The 19,199-nt window shown below is 45.6% G+C and overlaps 2 protein-coding genes across 2 annotated transcripts; both read right to left on the bottom strand.

Moving 5' to 3' along the window:
• On the bottom strand, positions 1–1,554 carry LOC142945267 (GTPase IMAP family member 7). The gene is made up of 2 exons (XM_076086686.1): positions 1,521–1,554; positions 1–1,255 (listed from the first exon to the last, which is right to left on the bottom strand). Exons 1-2 carry the CDS (start codon positions 1,552–1,554, stop codon positions 216–218), a joined length of 1,074 nt encoding a protein of 357 aa, XP_075942801.1. The 3' UTR covers positions 1–215.
• Positions 1,555–2,685: 1,131 nt separating this feature from the next.
• On the bottom strand, positions 2,686–14,598 carry LOC142945266 (ankyrin repeat and fibronectin type-III domain-containing protein 1). Its single transcript, XM_076086685.1, has 19 exons — positions 14,545–14,598; positions 14,098–14,295; positions 13,467–13,734; positions 13,160–13,360; positions 11,214–11,327; positions 10,793–10,890; positions 10,500–10,590; positions 9,723–9,830; positions 9,406–9,505; positions 8,736–8,865; positions 8,453–8,572; positions 8,093–8,199; positions 7,675–7,789; positions 7,214–7,380; positions 6,612–6,789; positions 6,227–6,389; positions 5,412–5,578; positions 4,840–5,044; positions 2,686–4,679 (listed from the first exon to the last, which is right to left on the bottom strand). The coding sequence occupies exons 1-19, from the start codon at positions 14,596–14,598 to the stop codon at positions 3,943–3,945; spliced, it is 3,321 nt and encodes a 1,106-aa protein (XP_075942800.1). The 3' UTR covers positions 2,686–3,942.
• Between the last annotated feature and the right edge of the window lie 4,601 nt (positions 14,599–19,199).

Genomic DNA, 19,199 nt, shown 5'->3' with positions numbered 1-19,199 from the left:
TCAAAGGTGTGGCTTTGTTCTTTGTTACCAATCCACATGGACCCAACAGACCAGGATGTTTACATTTAGGGTGCGCACACACACACACACACACACACACATGCATTCTTATTTGACAGTGTGGTTGGAAAGTGCTGCTGCATTACATCACGTCACACATCACCCCCTCTATGTTGATCCAAGGTTTTACTACAGTGAGGGATACTTGACTTTGTTCAATGAGGTGTCTTCAGGAACGTTTTCCTGTGCTTGTATAACACCTTGCTTCCTTCCCTCACAGCTCCTCCCACCGCTTTTGCGGCCGAAGTGATGGAGAGCGGCGACGCTGCCAGAGCCGCTGCCCTCTCCACCACCTTCACCTTCCTCACAGCCTTCCCTTTCCCTTCCTCGTCCTTACCCATGATCCCTGCCCCCTCTGCGGCGCCTTTCCCCACCGCGGTCAGCAGCTCGCACCAGAAAAGCCTCTCTGCCCGTTTCCTGTCCTCCTCTTCCTCCCTCCTCCTCTTCTCCAACTCTGGTCTCTGCTCCTCTGTGTTCCAAGCCGCCTTCTTAGGGGACTCCACCGTGTGTCCTCTCTCTCCCAGAATCCTCTCTTGCGCCTCCCTGATGGCCCTCTCGGCCTCCTTGAACATCTCTTTGCTGTAGCAGCCGCCTCCATTGCTCGCCACGGTCTTGTCCACCTTCTTCAGGAGGTGTGCGACCTGCTGCGAGCACTCCGCTGTCTCGTCCCGGCCACTGTTGTCAAAGACGTGATACCCTCCGTGGCAGCTGCCGACGAATTCCGACAGCTCGTCGCTCTCCCCCAGGAAGTCCTCGATGCGTTTGCCCCGCAGCCGGTCCCCCCCGGTGAACAGCACCATGGTGAACCTGGTGGCTCCGGGTCCAAACGTAGCCTTGATCCACTCCAAGGCGTCCCTCTCCTCCTGGGTGAACCTGCCGAGCTGCAGGGTCACCAAGAAGGCGTGGGGTCCCGGAGAGGACAGGACGACGCTCTGTCCCACCTCAGCCATGACCTCCTCGGGGGACAGTCGTGTGTGCAAGAAACCAGGAGTGTCAATCACGGAGACGCTCCGCCCGTGGACGGTCCCGGTCTGTCTCTCGCACCGCGTGGTGACGGAACAGGGGGAGACAGTGACCCAGAAGGCGGACCTGCCCAGGATGGTGTTGCCTGAGGAGCTCCGGCCTGTTCCTGTCCTCCCCAGCAGGACGATCCTCAGGGGTTCAGCCTCTGATGAAGGGAGCGATGCTTCACAGACTGTGGCAGAATGACACGTCATAGGACATGTATATTATCATCATTATATAATAATAGGAACATCTGGCAGATATTCTAAAAAGGACATTTTACTTAGAGGATTTCAGACCATGTTTTGGGCTCTTAAGTATGGGTTCGTTTATGTTATGTTATTTATATAGCATATATAACATTCCATACTGTTTTCTTTGTAATAGCCTGTAGTGCAAAGGCACAATGCTGCTCTAGTCAGCGACGTGTGTGGCAATAACGGTAATCGACATACCTTTATGTGACGCAGCATTTTCAGATGACGACATCCTAACGAACTAGAAACAAGTCCTTGGCTTTGCGGCTTTTTGGTGACGGGGCATACAGGAGACGGATCCCGTATGTTTCCGCAGCGATTGAGACGTTTTCGTGCCTTTATTTGTCATTCAATCAGCGCATTTAAACCGCAGAGCGCATCGGTGCAGCTGCAGTCCGTGGAGGAGCAGAGAGGCGCTATACACCGCTGATATGATGACACCGTAGAGGAAAGTTACAACCGTTAATAAAACGGCTCTTTACCAATCCAGCGACCCACAATACTGATGTTACTGTTGTCATTGTAGTAATCACACAAGCAATGAGTTGCACAGGGATATTGATGATTTAGTATTGCAGTTCCTCGCTGTGACCGCTGGAGGGCAGTGGAGTCTCACCGCTGTAGTCTCAGGTCAGCTCTGACTCCACGGAGCGTCAGACGCACACTCATATTTTCAGTGAAAACAAAACAATTCATTCAAAACAATAAAAAGATGCAGCTGTGTTTCTAATATCGACCTGCGGTGAGTCACACAGAGGCCATAGAGGTTGTTCCATCAGAATATAACTCGTCAGATAACCATTCAATCATTACAACCATATAGTAATGATGAGTAATAATAATTAGTAATGGGAAAACTGAACCTGTGGCTGTTCATTTTAGAGAGAACAAATGATAACGTTCTGCTTCGATCTCCTAATCAGTGACTCTTTGATGTTGAAGAGCTGGCACTAAGTTAATTATAGATGTAATGTATCACACTCCCTTGTCACATAAATGTTATTACAACGTGTATCTACTTGGTTTAGGCTACTAATTAGGAACACAGCAGGGAGAGGACCCTCCACAGATTGTTCAGCTAGATTAAAACAAAAATAATAATAAAAAATATCTCCAAAATAGATATCATCAAAGTACCAGTAACAATGAGTTGTCTGGCCTTAACGAGTGCAACTGGCGAGTGAGAGGATGTCAATCAAACACATTCTGGACACGCCCACATGAAGAAGAGAGCTAATTAGGCAGAACAAGTGAAAACACCTGTGAAAGTGCCAGCAGGGCCTTGAAATGTGATGCTGAAAAGGTACAGATTTGTAATTATTCCCTTTTTTTTCACACAGGAAATAGAAGAAGTTTAGGAAAGGAAGCATGGAACGCTGAAGCAGTACGTGATTGCAGGCATTATTTAATAGGATTTTTAACAACAATAGTTTGGGCTGTTTCAACCCACTTAACAGTTGAATACATAATGACCATTCCTGATGTATTTATCTTATTCCTACCAAATATAATGACCCCTAATTAAAAAATAACCATTTGTGGACTTTTGTTTAAAGGCACTGAGCAGCATGGAAAAGCTATCCCGTTCTTTTAAACTGTACTCTCTTCTTGTATTTTCAGTATGCCTGCTCAACCAGAAAAAACGACCAATTCCCAATCTTTCAAAAACATTTGTGAAGTCTGCGTGTTTCCTGACATGCAGGAGGAGGTAAAGATCCAGTAAATAAAGAGGCAACAAGGCCAAATCTCCTCCAAAGCAGAAAAAAAAAAAGAACTGACATGAATGGGTGAATTAGAATGTTGTGCATTGTCCTTCGTTGCACTGTGTATGCTACATGGTAGGCAAATATCGGAAACTTGTGAGTACTTTTGAAAACCTCTGACTAGGCCTTTGTAGTGAAGGACAACAAAGAAGAAGAAAAATCATCTTCTACGTCCTTCTCACAACTGTAAGTTGACGTCTTGAGCTTTTTTTGCAGCACACGCATTTTGTCTTTTCTTTCTTGTCTGATTCTGCATGTCTTCTCTCATACGATATCGAGGCTTCAGCTTGAAGTGGAACTTGGATATCGGAACTGGAAAACTGGTAGGACCGACGGCAGTTAATGTAAAATCAACAGGATTATAAATCTTGCTGCTGTTTTGTTATGCCGAAAGTGCACACAGGTAAACCAAAAAGAAACGATTCAGTGACACATTCAATATATAACAGCTTTTGAATTGTATGCATCTAATGAGTTTGTTTACTCGCTCCATCAAGCAGCGATGTTGCTTTATGCTGTAGTGAGTGATGGAGTTTCAAGTCATAACAACTACTACTACAGCTTAGTTTTTGCACATAATGAGCTCTAATGAACATTAGAAAATACAAACCACAGGGCCACAAATGTGCAAATAACGTAAATCGTGTGTTAGATGAAGTCGTATCTAGATGTCGCTTGAATTTTCCTCCACAGCAGTTGATGTTAACTGGACAGTTTGACACAAGTAAAAATGACATTACCAAGCCCCGAAAAAAAGTCTAACCAGGATTTTCTGTCCGTAAATCCACTGTGCTGCAGCCCACTGATTTGGTTTTGAGTTGATACAAGGTCGTAGAGGGCTGGTGTTTGAGTTGATATCAGGATGAACTGTCAGCTGCTCTGTCCCACTCCACCTGGCTTCTCAATGGAAAGCTCGCTCCCTTGCTGGGAACCTGCAGAGTCTCTGTATCCCCTGGAGAGAAGTCCCAGCTCAAACCAGGCACGTCACCGCCTGTGGCATTCACTGTGGCATGGGAGGTAGACATGTCTGTGTTCTCACAGTGAGTCTCTATTACACTACTGCTGCTGCTGCTGCTGGTATAGAGCAGGTTGGGCTGTGACACACCACCGGCTGAATTCTCAAAGTCAAAGTAGGTGTTGCTTTCACCAATCCCCAGTCCGAAGCTCTCCAGCATATCCAATACTGAGGGTGTGGACGGGCCACTGGGGATCTCCTCCTCAATCAGACTCAGTGTAGGCAGGATGTCCACCAACTCTGCCATCTCCATTGGCCGGATTACCTCAGTGATGCTGGGAGGAAAGTCCTGTTCCTCGCCGTAGGACTCCTGTGTTTCCAAAACTGTGTAGCCCACTTCAAACTGTGCGACAGCACCAGGCTCTAGTCCAGATTCCAATAAAGCGCTGGCACATCCTAATTCTGACTGGCCGAGGCTTGTCAAGTCTACAGTCGATTGGGCGGTGATGTCTACAGGGTATCCTCCCTTGGCGACACCCTGCATTAACAGCGTGGCCTCTTCGGGGACGACCATGATTCCTGACGGAGTGGCGACCTCAGCAGATACCACGTCTGATGGAATCCCACAAACTAAAGACTCTGGAAGGGAAATGGGAAGGCAAAAAGAACATTTTAAATCTTAATCCTCAAATTACTCAATCCTCAAACTCAAATGAATTCATATAGCAGCTAACACGCTAAACAAAAATGTATTCATATAGTACGTGCTTATCTACACACACACGCATCATTGTTTTACCTGCAATGAGTCTCTGTGCCTGTATGCGATGGGGCCACGTCAGTCTGGCAGTCAAGCTCCCCTCCTCTTCCTCACCATCAGGACATGGCGGCGGCTCTCCTCCCATCACCAGGCCAAGAGGCACCGCCCCAACCCACTGCTTGGACCGAACGCACTGCAGACAGTCCATAATCCAGCGGGCATCCCTCCACACCACATCCAGACGCTGAAGAGACGGGTAAATAACGTGCAATAAAGACACCGGAACAGTTGAATTAGCTAAAGTACAACCAAAATCAGATTTAGTCATCCCTTTTTACAGTCAGAAATTATGTCTACTGACAAATTTCCTGCTGATGATTATGTGAAATTCTCAAAATGTAATATATTTGGGCTGCTAACTTAATCAAAAACATTGATGGGTCGAGTAAAAGCCCTAATTTTCTATTAATTTCTCTCATTAAACCCATATTAATCACAGAGGAAGAGATGTATAAAAGGAAAAGCAGACAAAAAAAGCTTTGAGACAACCCCGGTGGATCAGTACGTCGTCCCGTCTCTGTACTGTATGTTTCACAAGTCGACGATCTTACATGGGAAAGCTCCGTGATGTGGTTCAGGCGCTCTCGGGCGTCCTGCACCTCCTTGGTGTCCAGCGCCTCCCGCAGAGCCTGCTGGGCCAGATGAGAGTCCAGCTCCAGCCTCACCCAGGCTTGGCAGTACTGGGACAGGAAGTCTCGTTCATAGGTCCAGAAGTGAACTGGTGATGAGCCAGAGTTGAGAGGGAAACACAAATCACTACAGAGAGAAATAAAAGCCTCAGAACTCATTAGTGCTCTTTATCAAACCTGTAGCGTGGGAATTTATCAAAAAGGGTCAAGAGGAAAGATGGATTTAAATTAGAGACGAAATAAACTCTGAAGTATGGATGAAAAGGAGGATCAAAGGACTAATTAGATGAGGAAAAACAAAAGAAGTGACTCATCTTCAAAAGACCAACAGACATAATATACTTTGCAGTCAAACTGGCAATGGTTGAAGTGCATTTTATTTTTAGGGGTTATCTCAAATTCTTTACTTTAGTTCCATAGAAGAAGAAACAACATATTGATCTTCAAGAAACAAAATGACTTCTGTCACCTTGTTCTTATGTGGTGCTGCTATTTTTGTCCACTCAGACGTCCCTGGACTATAAACTGAAAATGAAGGTTATCCTGCCAGTTATTTTATTATATCCTCAAGGTCCACAGTGGTCCCGGTTTGATGAATCACACTTGTTGTTGTTTCATTTTTCAGCCTCGCTCCCCTGCCTTGTTGTGGGCGCTCTCTCTCAGCAATGCTTAAAAACACCGTGCTACTATTGTGAGAGAGATCTCCTATCTATGGACAGCTATCGCTCTCCACCTACCCAGCTCAAAGATCTGCAGGGGCATGGTGAGACCGGGCTCTTTTGTCCCCACCAGAGGCCAGTAACTGGAGCTGAAGTCCTCACTGGGAGGCAGCAGCAGCAGCATGGACAGCTTGTCTCCAAACTGCAGCAGCTCCCGGGTGTACACGCCGTACTGATACGCCTGTCACAGACGCACAAAAGAAATGTCTGAATGTTTGTGAAAGCCTGTTCATGTTGAACTGAACTTCACTATGCCTGCATTTACCCAGAAACCAATCCAGCCTAATCATAAAATACTATAAACACAAACAAACCAAAGCGGTTTCAGAATTATCTTCTCCGTTCTAAACAATTAATACCACAATTCTTCAGACAGGAGAGCGTCAGAAAGCCTTTTCTTTACCCTGTAGAGGGGGATGTTGAGCTTTGTCAGGAGGTGTGCGACGGCCGCTCTCAGAGACATGATGAACTCCGCCAGCCCGCTGCTCTCCATGGCGCTCTCGTCCTCGCCGCTCAAGAGGTTTGGAACGCTGCCGTTGGCTGTGGTGTAAACATGGCTCTGAAGCCATGCCCACTCCTCTCTGTCACACAGTGAGCATGCGGTTAACACGACATCACTGTAGAAGGTGTAATAAGTATATAGGATTGGATAGTTTTGCATATTGTGGCCCATTAACGACTAATTGCATTTACTTTATGTTCAGGCAGAGCCTTTCCCCAAAGCATTTTTGTCACGTTTCTGGATTGATTTTAATATATTGTAAGGTGATGTAGGCACAGGGCAGCTGCATTGTTGGTGTAGACTTACTGGGAAAGTCCAACATCCAAGAGATGGGAGTTTGCAGCCAAATAGCATCCTTTCTATGGCAGGAATTACCACAATTAGAATTTCTTTTTCTAAAGCAGCAACTGTGGCATGATATGCTTTGGAGAATGCTCAACAACAGCTTGTTAAAGCTACAACGTGGTCCGGGCACAGTAACGCACATGTTCAGACTGCATTACCTGGAGACGTGGGCATTGTGTCGGACCCGTGTGTGGCAGAGTACATTGGGCAGCCTCTGGGGCACCAGGACCCTGATCTGTTCCACTGAGCTGCAGAGTTTCAGGATGCCGACGTACAGGCCCGGCTTGGCGCACTGAATGCTGTGCCTGTGGAGGGCTAGTTTCTCCTGGACAAACAGAGAGAAGCCGGTGCGGGGTTAGTGATTATAAGAGATGTTAATAGGATAATGTGTTCAGATGCGGTTTTATTTGGCGTATCTAATTTTGTTTTGGGCTTTGCTGAATTAATCCCATTACATTTTTCAGGCACAAGAGAGAAAACCACGGCTCAACGATCAAAATCAGGAAAGTCGATATACTCGAACACTATACGCACTCAGTACTCATTACGTTCTGTTACACTGCTCCGTGATATTAGACCCTTTTCTGTGTGCCTCCCTTTTACACAAACCCAGGCTCACCCTGAGCTGATCGTAGAGCATGTCCATGGCGGTGGGCTCAGGCAGCAGAGGAGTTCTGCTGCGGTTCTTCTCCAGACGAGCCAGGGGCATCCAGTGGAGCGGAGGGTCTGGAGGGCTTTGAGAGGCGCACACAACAAAGGGTTCAAATGAAATGCAACCACATGGAACCACCGATGAAAAAATGATTAGTTCATGTTGGTGTAACAAAGCCAGTATGACAACAAAAACCAACAGAGAGGCTGGATATCTTGAAAAGCTCATTCTGTATCTGTGCTAAGCGAGCCCAGCCTGTTGTCTGATTAGGATCTCATCTCCAAAAGGAGATTGAGATTTGTCTTCTTGATAAAGCCCAGCACATTGATTGACAAATGCTTTGTTTCATTGGATTAACAGGAGGAAACAAAGGATGCTTTCTTACCTGGGAGGGTTTGGGAACTCCTTCAGAGTCACCAGTAAGACGTTGCCCTGCCGGTCTTTCAGAGGTTCGTAGTACACCTGGCCCAGGTGCATTGTCCCCAGGGAAGACTGACGGCAGAGGGAGGTTGAGGTGTAAAACAGAAACATGCAGATGAATAAATGTGAGCATGTTGGGGATTAATGCAGTGAAACACACAAGTTCTGGCGGTACAGGTATGCAGCTTGAGATAGGGAAGCGAGGCACCAGAGAGAAAAGCACTGAGAGCAAGACAAAGGAGAGATATTAGGAGGTAATTTAAATAGCAATTAACCCATTTGGATGCCTCTCGTCGTGCTGTGCGTATGCGGCTTAACTTCCTACCTGCAGCTGGGAAACGGCTCTTAAGATGTTGTGCCTGTTCTGAAGGAGGGAGGAGGAAGATGAATGAGCGGAGGAAAGGGCCTGCTGGAGCCAGGGCACTTGTTGCCATGCACAGGACAACTACGAGGAAAAAAATACAATACATTTATCAACTGCGATTCGCACAGAAAATTCCACAGCCTTCATTCTGAATAATTACATCTGTGGAAATTGATAAATGAGACGATGGAAAAACAATTCACTGAACACATTTGTGTTAACCGTGTTCCAAAATGGAGTTTACCTTGGCAAACCAAAGAAAGTCATGGGTGATGGAGGTGGAGCAGCACTGGATCTCCACCAGTGGGATTTGATCTTCAGCCGTCACCAGGATGTTTTCCTTGTGGTAGAACACAGTAGCCAAGTACACGCCCCTGAAACAATCAATGCAAAGACAGTCCCAATGAAGGTAGGAAACTTCAGACCGCGCTGTCATCACCGTCGACTGTAAAGGACACTTCACCTCACGGCAACTTGTGCAGATGTTTGTGTCTTCATTCAAAAAAGCCTTTTCCTTTAAGCCACCACCTTTCGAATGATCTATGTTGTGTTAAACCACTTTTTAAAAGCCACGCTGGGCTTCCTATTCTTGCAGTTACCCTTTCCTACTTGCCTTGTTTATCCACTGCCATCTCATGTAGTGAATGCGGTCTTCTTAATACTTGTGGCAGCTGAAGCCTTGAGCTGCCACTTCCCCCAGTTAAGTGATTTCAAACATCGCCCCGTTGTAAGTACCACTTCACTACTCTTGAGGCTACAGCAGCTTTAATGTGACTGCTGTTCTCCTTAATGACCGTAACAGGTAGGAGTTTGGACTTTGTAGAGTCTACGCTGTTGTGGTCGCGACACATTTCATCCGTTACTCCCCATACCCTCAAGGCTCAGTGGGACGGGTGAGACAAATGGAGCGCTACCTCTGCAGGAGACGAACAAACTTGGTGGCGGACTGGAACAGTTGTTTGATGCCTCGGGACACAGACAGCCGCTTGCTGGGACTCTGGGGCTTAGAGCTCTCTGTGGAGCGGAGCAGAGGGAGGATGAGTCAGGATGAGAATCACTTTTTATCTGCCAAAGCACATTCACTGCGCACGCACGGCAATATTTGAATGGGTGAGGGTGGGGAGACGATGTCCTCTGCAGTGAGAAGAGAGAATACAGTGCTATAGTTTCATATATGGACTCCTATATGCTTGCTTCACAGCAGCTGCATATGCAAAGCCCCGGGTGTTACCTATGCAGAACCCTCTGTAATGTGGTTCCCTGGCGTCTTCCAGCAGTTTCCTCACAAGGCCCTCGTGATTTCTGAACTGTGACTTCACGCCGATGCACTCCCTCCAACCTGCACGGGAAGAAAGAGAGAAACTTTCAGGTTCTATGCAATCAGGGAATAATCATTAAAGACATCAAGAACTCATTTGCAGGAGAATCCTGAGGGCTGTTTTTGTTTTTGTTTTTCCGATCTTTGCGATTAGGAGAGCGAATGCGTGAGAGACAACCTGTGTGCCGGGACTTGTTTAAATGCTGATTCATCCCGAGCTGCTGACGTCTCCGTAAAAGTTAGAGTCGATGTTCAAGTCGAATTGTGTTACCTAACTGACACTGCAACATGTTGAGTATCACTGCTTTGGTTGTACTCTGACTTTATATTTGCATTTGTATGAATATGTTTCCCTTTGTGTGGCAATTTTCCTTTCACAGTATGAAGTGGAAAGTAACAGTGAGTAATGCAGTGCGAGAGAGAGAGAGAGAGAAGATGGCATGCGAGAGAGATTACGAGGCCAATTCAAACTCAAAGCACAAGTACAAGGACCATTGACTCGCACTGACATCTTTAATTCCACGTTTTTTTATATTTCATTAATCTGCCAGTGAGTGGAATCCACTTTTTCCACATCAAGCATGACGTCCGCCAACTAATTTCATTACTCGAGGACAGAGAGGGAAAGAATGGAGCCCCTTCGGAGCGCTAAATCCGCATTCATCAAAGTTAGCAGTTCAGCATACTCACTGGAGGGGGCAGCGCTGACCGGAGTGGAGCACTGAGGCGGGCCCCATCCTTTCACGTTGTAGCAGCTCACTCTCACGAAGTACTGCGCTCCCTGCATTTGGAGAAGCACCAGACCGCCAAATTATCAGCCGAGTGGGATAAGTGCTCTCTTATGGGAAGTGGTTCAGCACAGTCCATGACGATTTGGGGCCCAATAAACACAGTCTGGGTGTAGGTCTGGAGCTAATGCGTGTGCGTGACTGCATGTCCCTAAACTATTTTCAGCATGTGCTAAAGCGCACTGTCTGACTTACTGCTGTGAGTCCCTTGATGCTGTAGGAAGGGTTCTTAGTCTCCGAGACTTGGGCTGAGCCGAGGATGCGTTTGAAGCTGGCTGAGGTGCTCCATTCCACTGTGAACACAGAACAATCTCACTGACAGATTATTGTCTGGCTTTGCTCAAAGCCCCCATAGGGAAGAACTAAGGATTTGAGTGTTTACAGTTTCGGGAACTTGCTCATACCTGAGCATTAATCTACCCTTGGCGGCAAAGTATGAAACTTATGCAGCTGTAGAGCCAAGTAGCAAAAACAGAGAAGGCAAGTGAGCTCCATGACTACGAGGCTTTTATACCCTTCACCCCCGAAATGATGTGTGACACCTTGATTGTATTTATTTAACCATCCGGTGTCTCTTCATCTATAATATATTAATGTCTTGTTGTGCACCACCTACCTCTGTAGCGGGTGATGAGCCCGATGGTGTGACCTTCTGGCTCTTTGATTGTCACAAACAGAGAGGATGTGCTGGTCACCAGTATGGACACGTGACTGGGAGGCCCGGGGAGCTCTGGTGTAAAACATTTAGACAGACCACTGTTCAAAATGAGCACTTCTTAGCTCTGAGAATACAAAATACAAAATACAACAACCACACTATATATATATTCTGTGCTATTAGAATGTATGTTTTTATTTATATAGTAATAATAACCATCACACACATTTGGCTCCTGACATGTGTAGTTAGTGTTAGCTCTCAAAGGACAACCACAGATGAATAAATCATTTTTGTACTTTGGAAAAGAATCTCTGGCTCACTCCCAACATCCCCCCTAAGGCCTTAAACCCTGAAAAAACCTGGTAAATAGGTGAGTGTGAGAGACTGTAAGGGCTTGAATTGGTGAAGATATGAATGGGACAGCACTTTGCTGCAATATATCACGTTACCATGACAACGTAAAAGATGTTTTGTACAACTGTGGGTTTTTATTTTAACTTTCTACTCCCTGATTTGAACGTCTTCCAGGCTCTTTCCTCACAAGATGAGAGGTCATTTCCAAATAATCGATTTACTCGTTTTTGTCAAAACGGCTTCAATGACAAAATGAAATGTTTGATGAATAAATCTTTTTACGTCTCCATGCTTCCACTGGTTACCCCGTGTTTAAAGTCACATTGCTATGAATTGTGGGTAATTCCCTTTACATTTAAATGCCGACTTTACGGAAAGGGTTCATAAAGGGCCCAAAATGTCTGCGAGAGAGCCCTCAAAGACTCGACTGATTTGACAGTGGGACAGCCTTAAACCCTCTCACGGACTTTGCGGGAGCGCGCCTCAAAGTCCGTGAGAGTGGGGATTGAGATTGGGCCTCTGTGTCCTGGCCCTCAACCGAACCAACCAGTGTTGCTTGTAAAATCTACAGCTTCTCCCCCTCGCAGCTGTGTGTTGCCCCAAGACACTGAGTCTCCACCAGCTCTGTGGGAGCTGATCTGTTGCAGAGCCTGCACTCTGACCTGCTTGCCTGTGAATGGAGCCAGTGAGCAGAGTTTCTCCCTACGGGAATCAGCAAACTATCTCAATACCACTGTAACGACCGTAACCCCGGCACCAGCTAAACATGAATTCCTGCAGTGTGATCACATGTGATTGTATCACATTTATATTTAACATTTGATGCTTTTAGCTGACACTCCTATCCAGAGAGTATTATTAATTTCAGTGCCTTATTGCCCTTACAATAACACCGTGATCATAAAACAGTCGGGGAGAAGAACTAAAAGTGTTTGAGAGATTAACGAAATGAGAGTTTAGGAGAAACATTTATACAGAGTCATTTAAGTAGGCGCAGAGGGGATCATCACATAATTCTATAAAACATGAGAGCTTGAAGCGATGGAGAACCAGGAGAAAGACGACTTGAGCAGCGTGGCGCAGGGAAAGGAAAGAGGAGAGGAACATAAACTTATAGCCTTGAAGGTATTCAAGGCGGAGTGTAGGTTTCTACGTGTGCATCCACCGGCACCAAGGTTTCAATTTCGATGCAAGCAGCCACTGGCAGCCGGTGGACAGAGTGTACAATGGGAGAATTTGGAAAGGTTGATGACAAGGCAGTCTGTTGAAGTTTGGAATAGTTGAGAGGGGTTGGAGTGACTTTCTAGAGGGCAGCTAGGCGTCACAAGAGTCCAGACAGCAAATCAGTCAAACTGAAGCGAGAGGTAGGGCTGAATACCTGATCACTGCGGTGTTGTTGTCAGCTAGAAGTGATGAGGGGGAGCAAGAATACCAGTATTTCTAGCTAGAGGGGTCTGAAAAGACTAAAAATAAAATAGGCATGTGACCTAGTTTGTGTCCAAAGCTGTGCTTCACGAAATGCCACAAGCTGACCAAGGACCACTGACCTGTGTGTTGGAAGTTCCGTCTCATGCGGCAGTACAGCTGCAGCCGGAGGCTCCAGAGGCGGATGTGTCTGTGGACTTCCGCCCGTGCCTGAGGCCCTGCCCCCGCCTTCTCCAACAGCTCATTCTTCCTCTCCTCCACCCGTTTGCCCGCCAGTGCCACCAGAGCATCCAGCTTAAGGGCCCACTCTGCTGGTCGGCACACTGAGCGGAAACGCAGTCGAGAGGGAGCATGAATAGGATTTGCATTGAATTGAACACATCCACTTCCAACAGAATGTCCATGATATTTCAAAAGCATGAGACTTACAAACAGGGTTATGTCTGGCCCCCGCCTTTGTCAACACATGGAGCAGAGGGGAATTGTGGGTAAGGGCCGCCACGTCCAGGGGGACCAGGCCCTGGTCGCTCACCCTGTTCACCCCCTTCTCCTTCTCCCAGTCCTTCTCCTTCTTCTCTCCTCGCTCCCTCGTGCTGCTCCCTCCTCCTCCTCCTCCACAGTTGGTGTGTTCTCTGGACAGCAGGCTTTGTACGGCCAAAGTGTCCTCATTTTCCACTGCCTCCCACAGGGTCTTGTACTAATGGGGAGCCGGGTGAAGGGCCAACAGCCGGTGGGCGGGTGAGGGAGTGAGACGGAAGGAAAGAATTCATATCGAACGAGAGATTTATTTCATGAGATAGAGTGAAGGGATTTGCAGCGCATTGGAAAGAGGCAACGGGCGGATGCGGTAACAGAGGACACATAAATCAAACCATAAATCAGAGCAGCAGTCTCGCCTGGGATAATGTATTCACAGTTACACAGAGTCAGCATGTAATGTCAAAATAAGGTCTCGTAAATTTAGAGAAAGACAACCTGCCAGAGGACGGGAAAGCAATTCAGCCAAAGTGACCAGACCTCCCCCCCACCCCCCACAAAATGACGCCGTATAATATCTTACAACATCTGCAGACTTGCTCAGGTGTTTGGGTGCGACCATCTCCTTGGCAACAGATGACTCTCCACCCCTCAGTCTGACGGACAGGTTTCTGTAGATGCGTTTGGGCGACACGGGGCCGAGAGAGCGCCGGCGCTGGAGCGGGTTGTTCATGGACACTGACATGGCCGGAGAGGAGAGCGAGAACAGGGAGACAGGTAGCTGAGGAGAAGGAAGACAGAAGAATAAATAGTGAGGGATAGATCAGTTGATGGAGGGTAAGATTAGGACCATACCAACCTAGGAGCCATAGAAGATGGGATGAGAAAAGTGGCATGTGAAACAGATAACAAAAAATGACAACATGGGGGAGAAAGAGGAGACTGTGAGAGAAGGTGAAAGTCATCAGAAACCTGGAGGAGTGCTTGGTGGGGAATGAATTGAGAAAGCAGAATATACAGTCAGGCTCACACAGATTCCTCGTTGAGGCTGAGCTGAGTAGTGCTGCTGTGTAGGTGGATACATGGATAAAGGTTACAATGCCCGAACACAGCAGATGAAAAAAATGCCTCGCAGCATTTGTCTTTGTGCCTCTCACGATTTTCCCTTTTGTTCCCTCTGTTACTCTCTATTATGCGACACGGGTTTTATTCGCTCTGAGTGGAGTCTCTCGGCGCACAAAGCAACCGACCCATCAATCCAATTAACTGAGGAAAAGCAATCTCATGTCGGGGAGCCAAAAATGTTCTCTCCTCATAATAAATATGAATCTCCTCGTAGCATCAGCTTGAAGATAAAAATCCATCATCGTCACCGCAGTAATGATGGATCATTATCAAATCCATCGCGCTTTCATCGTTACAATCAGTCACTTTTGAGCCTGAAAATCTGTCTTGTGTCCCCCCCCCCCCCCCCCCAACCCTTGGAGCAAATGCAGAATGCATCTCCCCCCCCCCCCCTCCTCTCATCTTCAATCATCACATCTTTCTTACATTTGTCACTGTCTTTCTCCTCATCTGCTTTCTCTCATCTATCTTTTTTTGCAGTTTGGCGGGACTTTCCCGCCTGTTCAGTTTACGTCATGCCCCGAGCAGGCAGATCTGAGGAGCATCTTTGGATAAAGGGGAGATATTCAAACTCTATCCTCTCTGTCATCTCTCCTCACCACTTTCCCATCCAAAAAAGAAAGACTCAAATTTCAGAGTTTTTTTGGGGGGGTTTAACCTCCGTCAAGTCAAGTCCTGGTGTGCTGAGTAGTCCACTGTCCTTGTGTGAAAGCGAATACTCCCCCGAGTACAGAATCTGAGGGCTCTGGCCCCAATGACGACCACATGTCTCAGTGACACATTGCCATTGTACCTGCTACCTCACTGTGGGGCCCACCGGTGTGTACAGTACCCGCACTGCCTGCATGTGGGGATGCTGGCGTATTGTATACGGCTAATACCAGTCACTGTTATTGGTACAGTTTTCCCCTGTTTGTTTGTTGTGTCTTGTGGAAAGTGCTGATGGAGCAGTTGAGAGAGGAGATAAACTTTAGTGTTTGCCTTCGTTTTTGTTGTTTTGGGGCAGCACAAAGATAAGACCAGGCAAAAACACCTGGGAGGAGAAGACGAATGCGTAACTTAAAGCAAACATATGCTGAGTCGTGAACACACACACATAGCCACACACAAACACACAATAGATTCATTGTGGCTTTGTTGCATGCTAGTATCTCGGGTTGTGGTGATGTTGTTTTTTTTTAATTTTCACTAAGGGTAAAGTATGCTGTGTGTTTGCAAACAGGCTTTCTGTTCCTGTCAAGTTGAGCATGGAAACATCTGATGACTAATATTTATAATCCCACAGGAAGTAATGCAGTACATTCATTCGTGCAAATAAACCACAGAGGACATCAACCTTCAAGGGTGATCACACAGCATCTAACTTTGTTTCCAAGAATGCATTTTGTGTACATTAATTTATGTGTCCTATAGATTATTCAGGGCCACACATTGCAACAGGCAAAATGAAGTCAGCATAAGAAGCCAGTTACAGATTATGATAGTTGAAAAAAAGCCACAGCAGAGCAGTAGGCAGTGAATGTTTCAGCATACCAGATTAATGACAGCCTAAATCATCATAAAAAGTTACTTTACATTTAATTAAAGTTACAACAAAACTATAAAAGACCAAGAAGCGTATATAAACGAGATTTTGTTTTTATAAACCTAGAAGAGTAATAGCATACAGATAATATGGAGTATAGCTACTAGCTATCTACTAGACTGAAAAAAGCCATGTGGAAAAACAACATAAATCCATAGTTAATCATATGGCGCAGAATGGAGCAATCAATTTGCACAACAGGATAAAGTAGTTGCGTTTTCGTTTCTTACCGTAAGACGTTACTCTCTCTTTAATTGGCCCTTTTCTCCAGCGCTGCCCCGGTGCGTCTACATGTTTTTAATGAAATAACTGTCTGTTAGTCAGATATAATCCATCGTACCGACTTCAGGAGTTTTCACCTCTGAGGGTGAAGCGCACCTGAACGTTGCACCCGAGAGACTGCCGCTTCTCCTGCACACACACACACACGCGCGCGCGTCTTCTTTGTCCCGCCCTCTTCCTACTTTTATCTCATTCGTTTCTCAGAACAAAACTTATTTTTAAATATCTTAAAAAGCGCTGCCTCTTAGTGTGGTATTTTCAGACTATTTGGGGTTCATTTGGGGTTATGGTTTACATATTTGGTATGTCCTTTTTAAAATGCATGATATCTAGACCCTCTAGTTAGAGACTAAGTGGTGTAATTGTTGTATTAACAGTGAATGCAGGACTATCTATTGTCTGGGCAGTGAAGCAGCACCCAGTCCTCCAATATTTTGTCTCTAACGCCGTTAAATATGTAGCCTACAGGATTACCACAGTGATACAGTAAGAACAGCTGTCATTGTTACCTTTGCTGTGGCTGCTGCCTGTCCAGTAAATGTCGTCACTGGAAACAGTACCATAATGGCAGCACTGAGTGATGGTGTGACACAGTGTGGGTTGGTGACTGGAAAAAAAAGGTATAGAGCTATATAGGGTAGCTCAACACCCCCAATGATGGCTGCTGTATGTGTCTCTTAATATATTACTGCATGGTTGTTTTACACTACTGATCTTTATGTGTCTGTGTGTGTGTGTGTGTGTGTGTGTGTGTGTGTGTGTGTGTGTGTGTGTGTGTGTGGAGGGGTTATACACAGGAAGTGGTTCAAGATATGTCAAGTGAGAAAAGCAAAGGCCCCGCAGTGATGAGGCAGATGCTTGCATGTTAGGACTCCACTTATTCTTGGACCGAAGCTAAATCCATTTGTCTCTGTGCTTTATTGGCCCCCCGAAGAATTCTCTTATGTGAAAAAGTTGTCAAATAAAGTTGACTGATATGCATCGGCTCCCACCTGAATAGTGAGAGAGGCACTTTTCTCTTTCTCTGTTGCCCCCCCCCACCTCAGGGGCCAATACGTCTCTGAGACTGATGGATTTAGCTCCTGTCCAAGCACAAATGGAGACTTTGGAAACTTTCCACCTGCTTGTCAGAGGTCTGCTACTCTTTTCAGTCAGCCAAACAAGGCTTTGACCACTTCCTGCACACACGTATTGCACACTGAGACACTTTGAAGGAGTAGCCCGAGTGCATGAGAGCACACACTCTTGCACACTGTCACAAAGAAGCTCACACTCATGAGGCAGAGCTGAGCTGGCTTCACTGTCAAGCACTACTTTGATGTGCAGTGAACTCTGTTTGAGGAGAAGCAGAGAGAGATTATAAATTGACATGTTGGTAGTGGCTGATACTCGCCTCCACACTCCCATCATCAGATAGTTGCCGTGAGGCTTTTGTTGTCATGGCGATAACCAAATTGTGGCCTTCACTGCTAAGTGATACTGCAGAACGGTCTCATGCATCCCACTATATATATCCCTGGCATATTATTCAGCAATGACATTCCTTGGAGGCTAAATTGATGCTGATGCATCATTTTGAAGATAGTTTTTGCCTCTTGCTCAAATATATGATATGAGCCTACACCCTTGAACTTCAGAGGCTTTTGTTACACTTACACGTTTAATAGCACCACTGTATAAACGGTGGTGGACCAACAAACCATTGAGAAGAAACCTGGAACCTAAGTTCAGGCAATTTAGGTAATATATATATATATATATATATATATAAATGTGATAACATGGCAAATGCAGTATTTTGCCATCAGACATAATTATTGAGATTACTTCTATCTGAATCAATCAAGTGTGGAGAGCCAAGACATTTGATGAAATGTCATAGATTCAATTTAAATACTTTCACTGTATTCTAACTTGTATTAGCAATTCCTTATTGACTGGAAATGATGGTGTAATAGCTTGTAATAATTATCTACAATTGTTCACCACTGGACTTTGTTATTTCAGTGTTATTCTATAAGAATCAGGACATTTGTGTTGTTAATTTTCTTATTTTACCCATTCCTTTACATTTGACTGAGTTGACCTCACTTCTTGCCCTCACAAAGAACAAAAAGCAAATGCAGGAAGTAAAAAGACTTTGAATACTTTGTGTACAAAATGCTATCAGTAATAATACTTGTGTATTTGTGCCATTATATTAGTTTTTGTACTTACATTGTAGTATATTGTTTAATACAGTTTTGCAAAAAAAACTGTTCCGCATTTAAGTCGATGTCAAAATATCTCACCGTGTTATTAACTGGTTATTGAGTTTCGGAAATTTCAACTGGGAAAATTCCGACCTCCGAGGTTGTCTGGAACGCACCATGAGCACGCGACCTGACCACGAGGCTTGATGAAACGTGGTGACATTTACCACCATCTGCTACATAACGTTTTAGTTAATGGTTTACCGAATTCCATACATGTATTTGTTGTGGTAGCTTTGTCAATACTTAAACTACGTTTTCTTTTCAAAAGTTTTCCTTAAAAGTACCCACGTTTTGTTTTTGAGGAGCATGACGCAAGTTGCTAATTCGCTAACGTTAGCTTAATGTTGTAGTTAGCTTTAATTAGTCGAGCTGTGTAGCTAGGGTAGCTAGCTTTTCATTCACCTCCCCGACTTTGCAAAAATGATTTGAGACGCCATA

This window comes from Anarhichas minor, unplaced genomic scaffold (genome assembly GCF_050575085.1).
Source record: "Anarhichas minor isolate MPS153535 unplaced genomic scaffold, ASM5057508v1 ptg000007l, whole genome shotgun sequence".
In the NCBI taxonomy this organism is placed as follows: domain Eukaryota; kingdom Metazoa; phylum Chordata; class Actinopteri; order Perciformes; family Anarhichadidae; genus Anarhichas; species Anarhichas minor.
This window is presented reverse-complemented; position numbering and strand designations above follow the sequence as displayed.

Excerpts from the sequence above, each read along its gene's own strand:
- LOC142945267 (XM_076086686.1), bottom strand. The coding sequence starts at position 1,554 with ATGTCGTCATCTGAAAATGCTGCGTCACATAAAG. Across the intron at positions 1,256-1,520 it reads AAATGCTGCGTCACATAAAG|TCTGTGAAGCATCGCTCCCT; the intron begins GTATGTCGATTA and ends ATTCTGCCACAG.
- LOC142945266 (XM_076086685.1), bottom strand. The coding sequence starts at position 14,598 with ATGTATCCACCTACACAGCAGCACTACTCAGCTCAGCCTCAACGAGGA. Across the intron at positions 11,328-13,159 it reads ACGGAACTTCCAACACACAG|AGCTCCCCGGGCCTCCCAGT; the intron begins GTCAGTGGTCCT and ends GTTTTACACCAG. Across the intron at positions 7,381-7,674 it reads TGCTCTACGATCAGCTCAGG|GAGAAACTAGCCCTCCACAG; the intron begins GTGAGCCTGGGT and ends CTGTTTGTCCAG.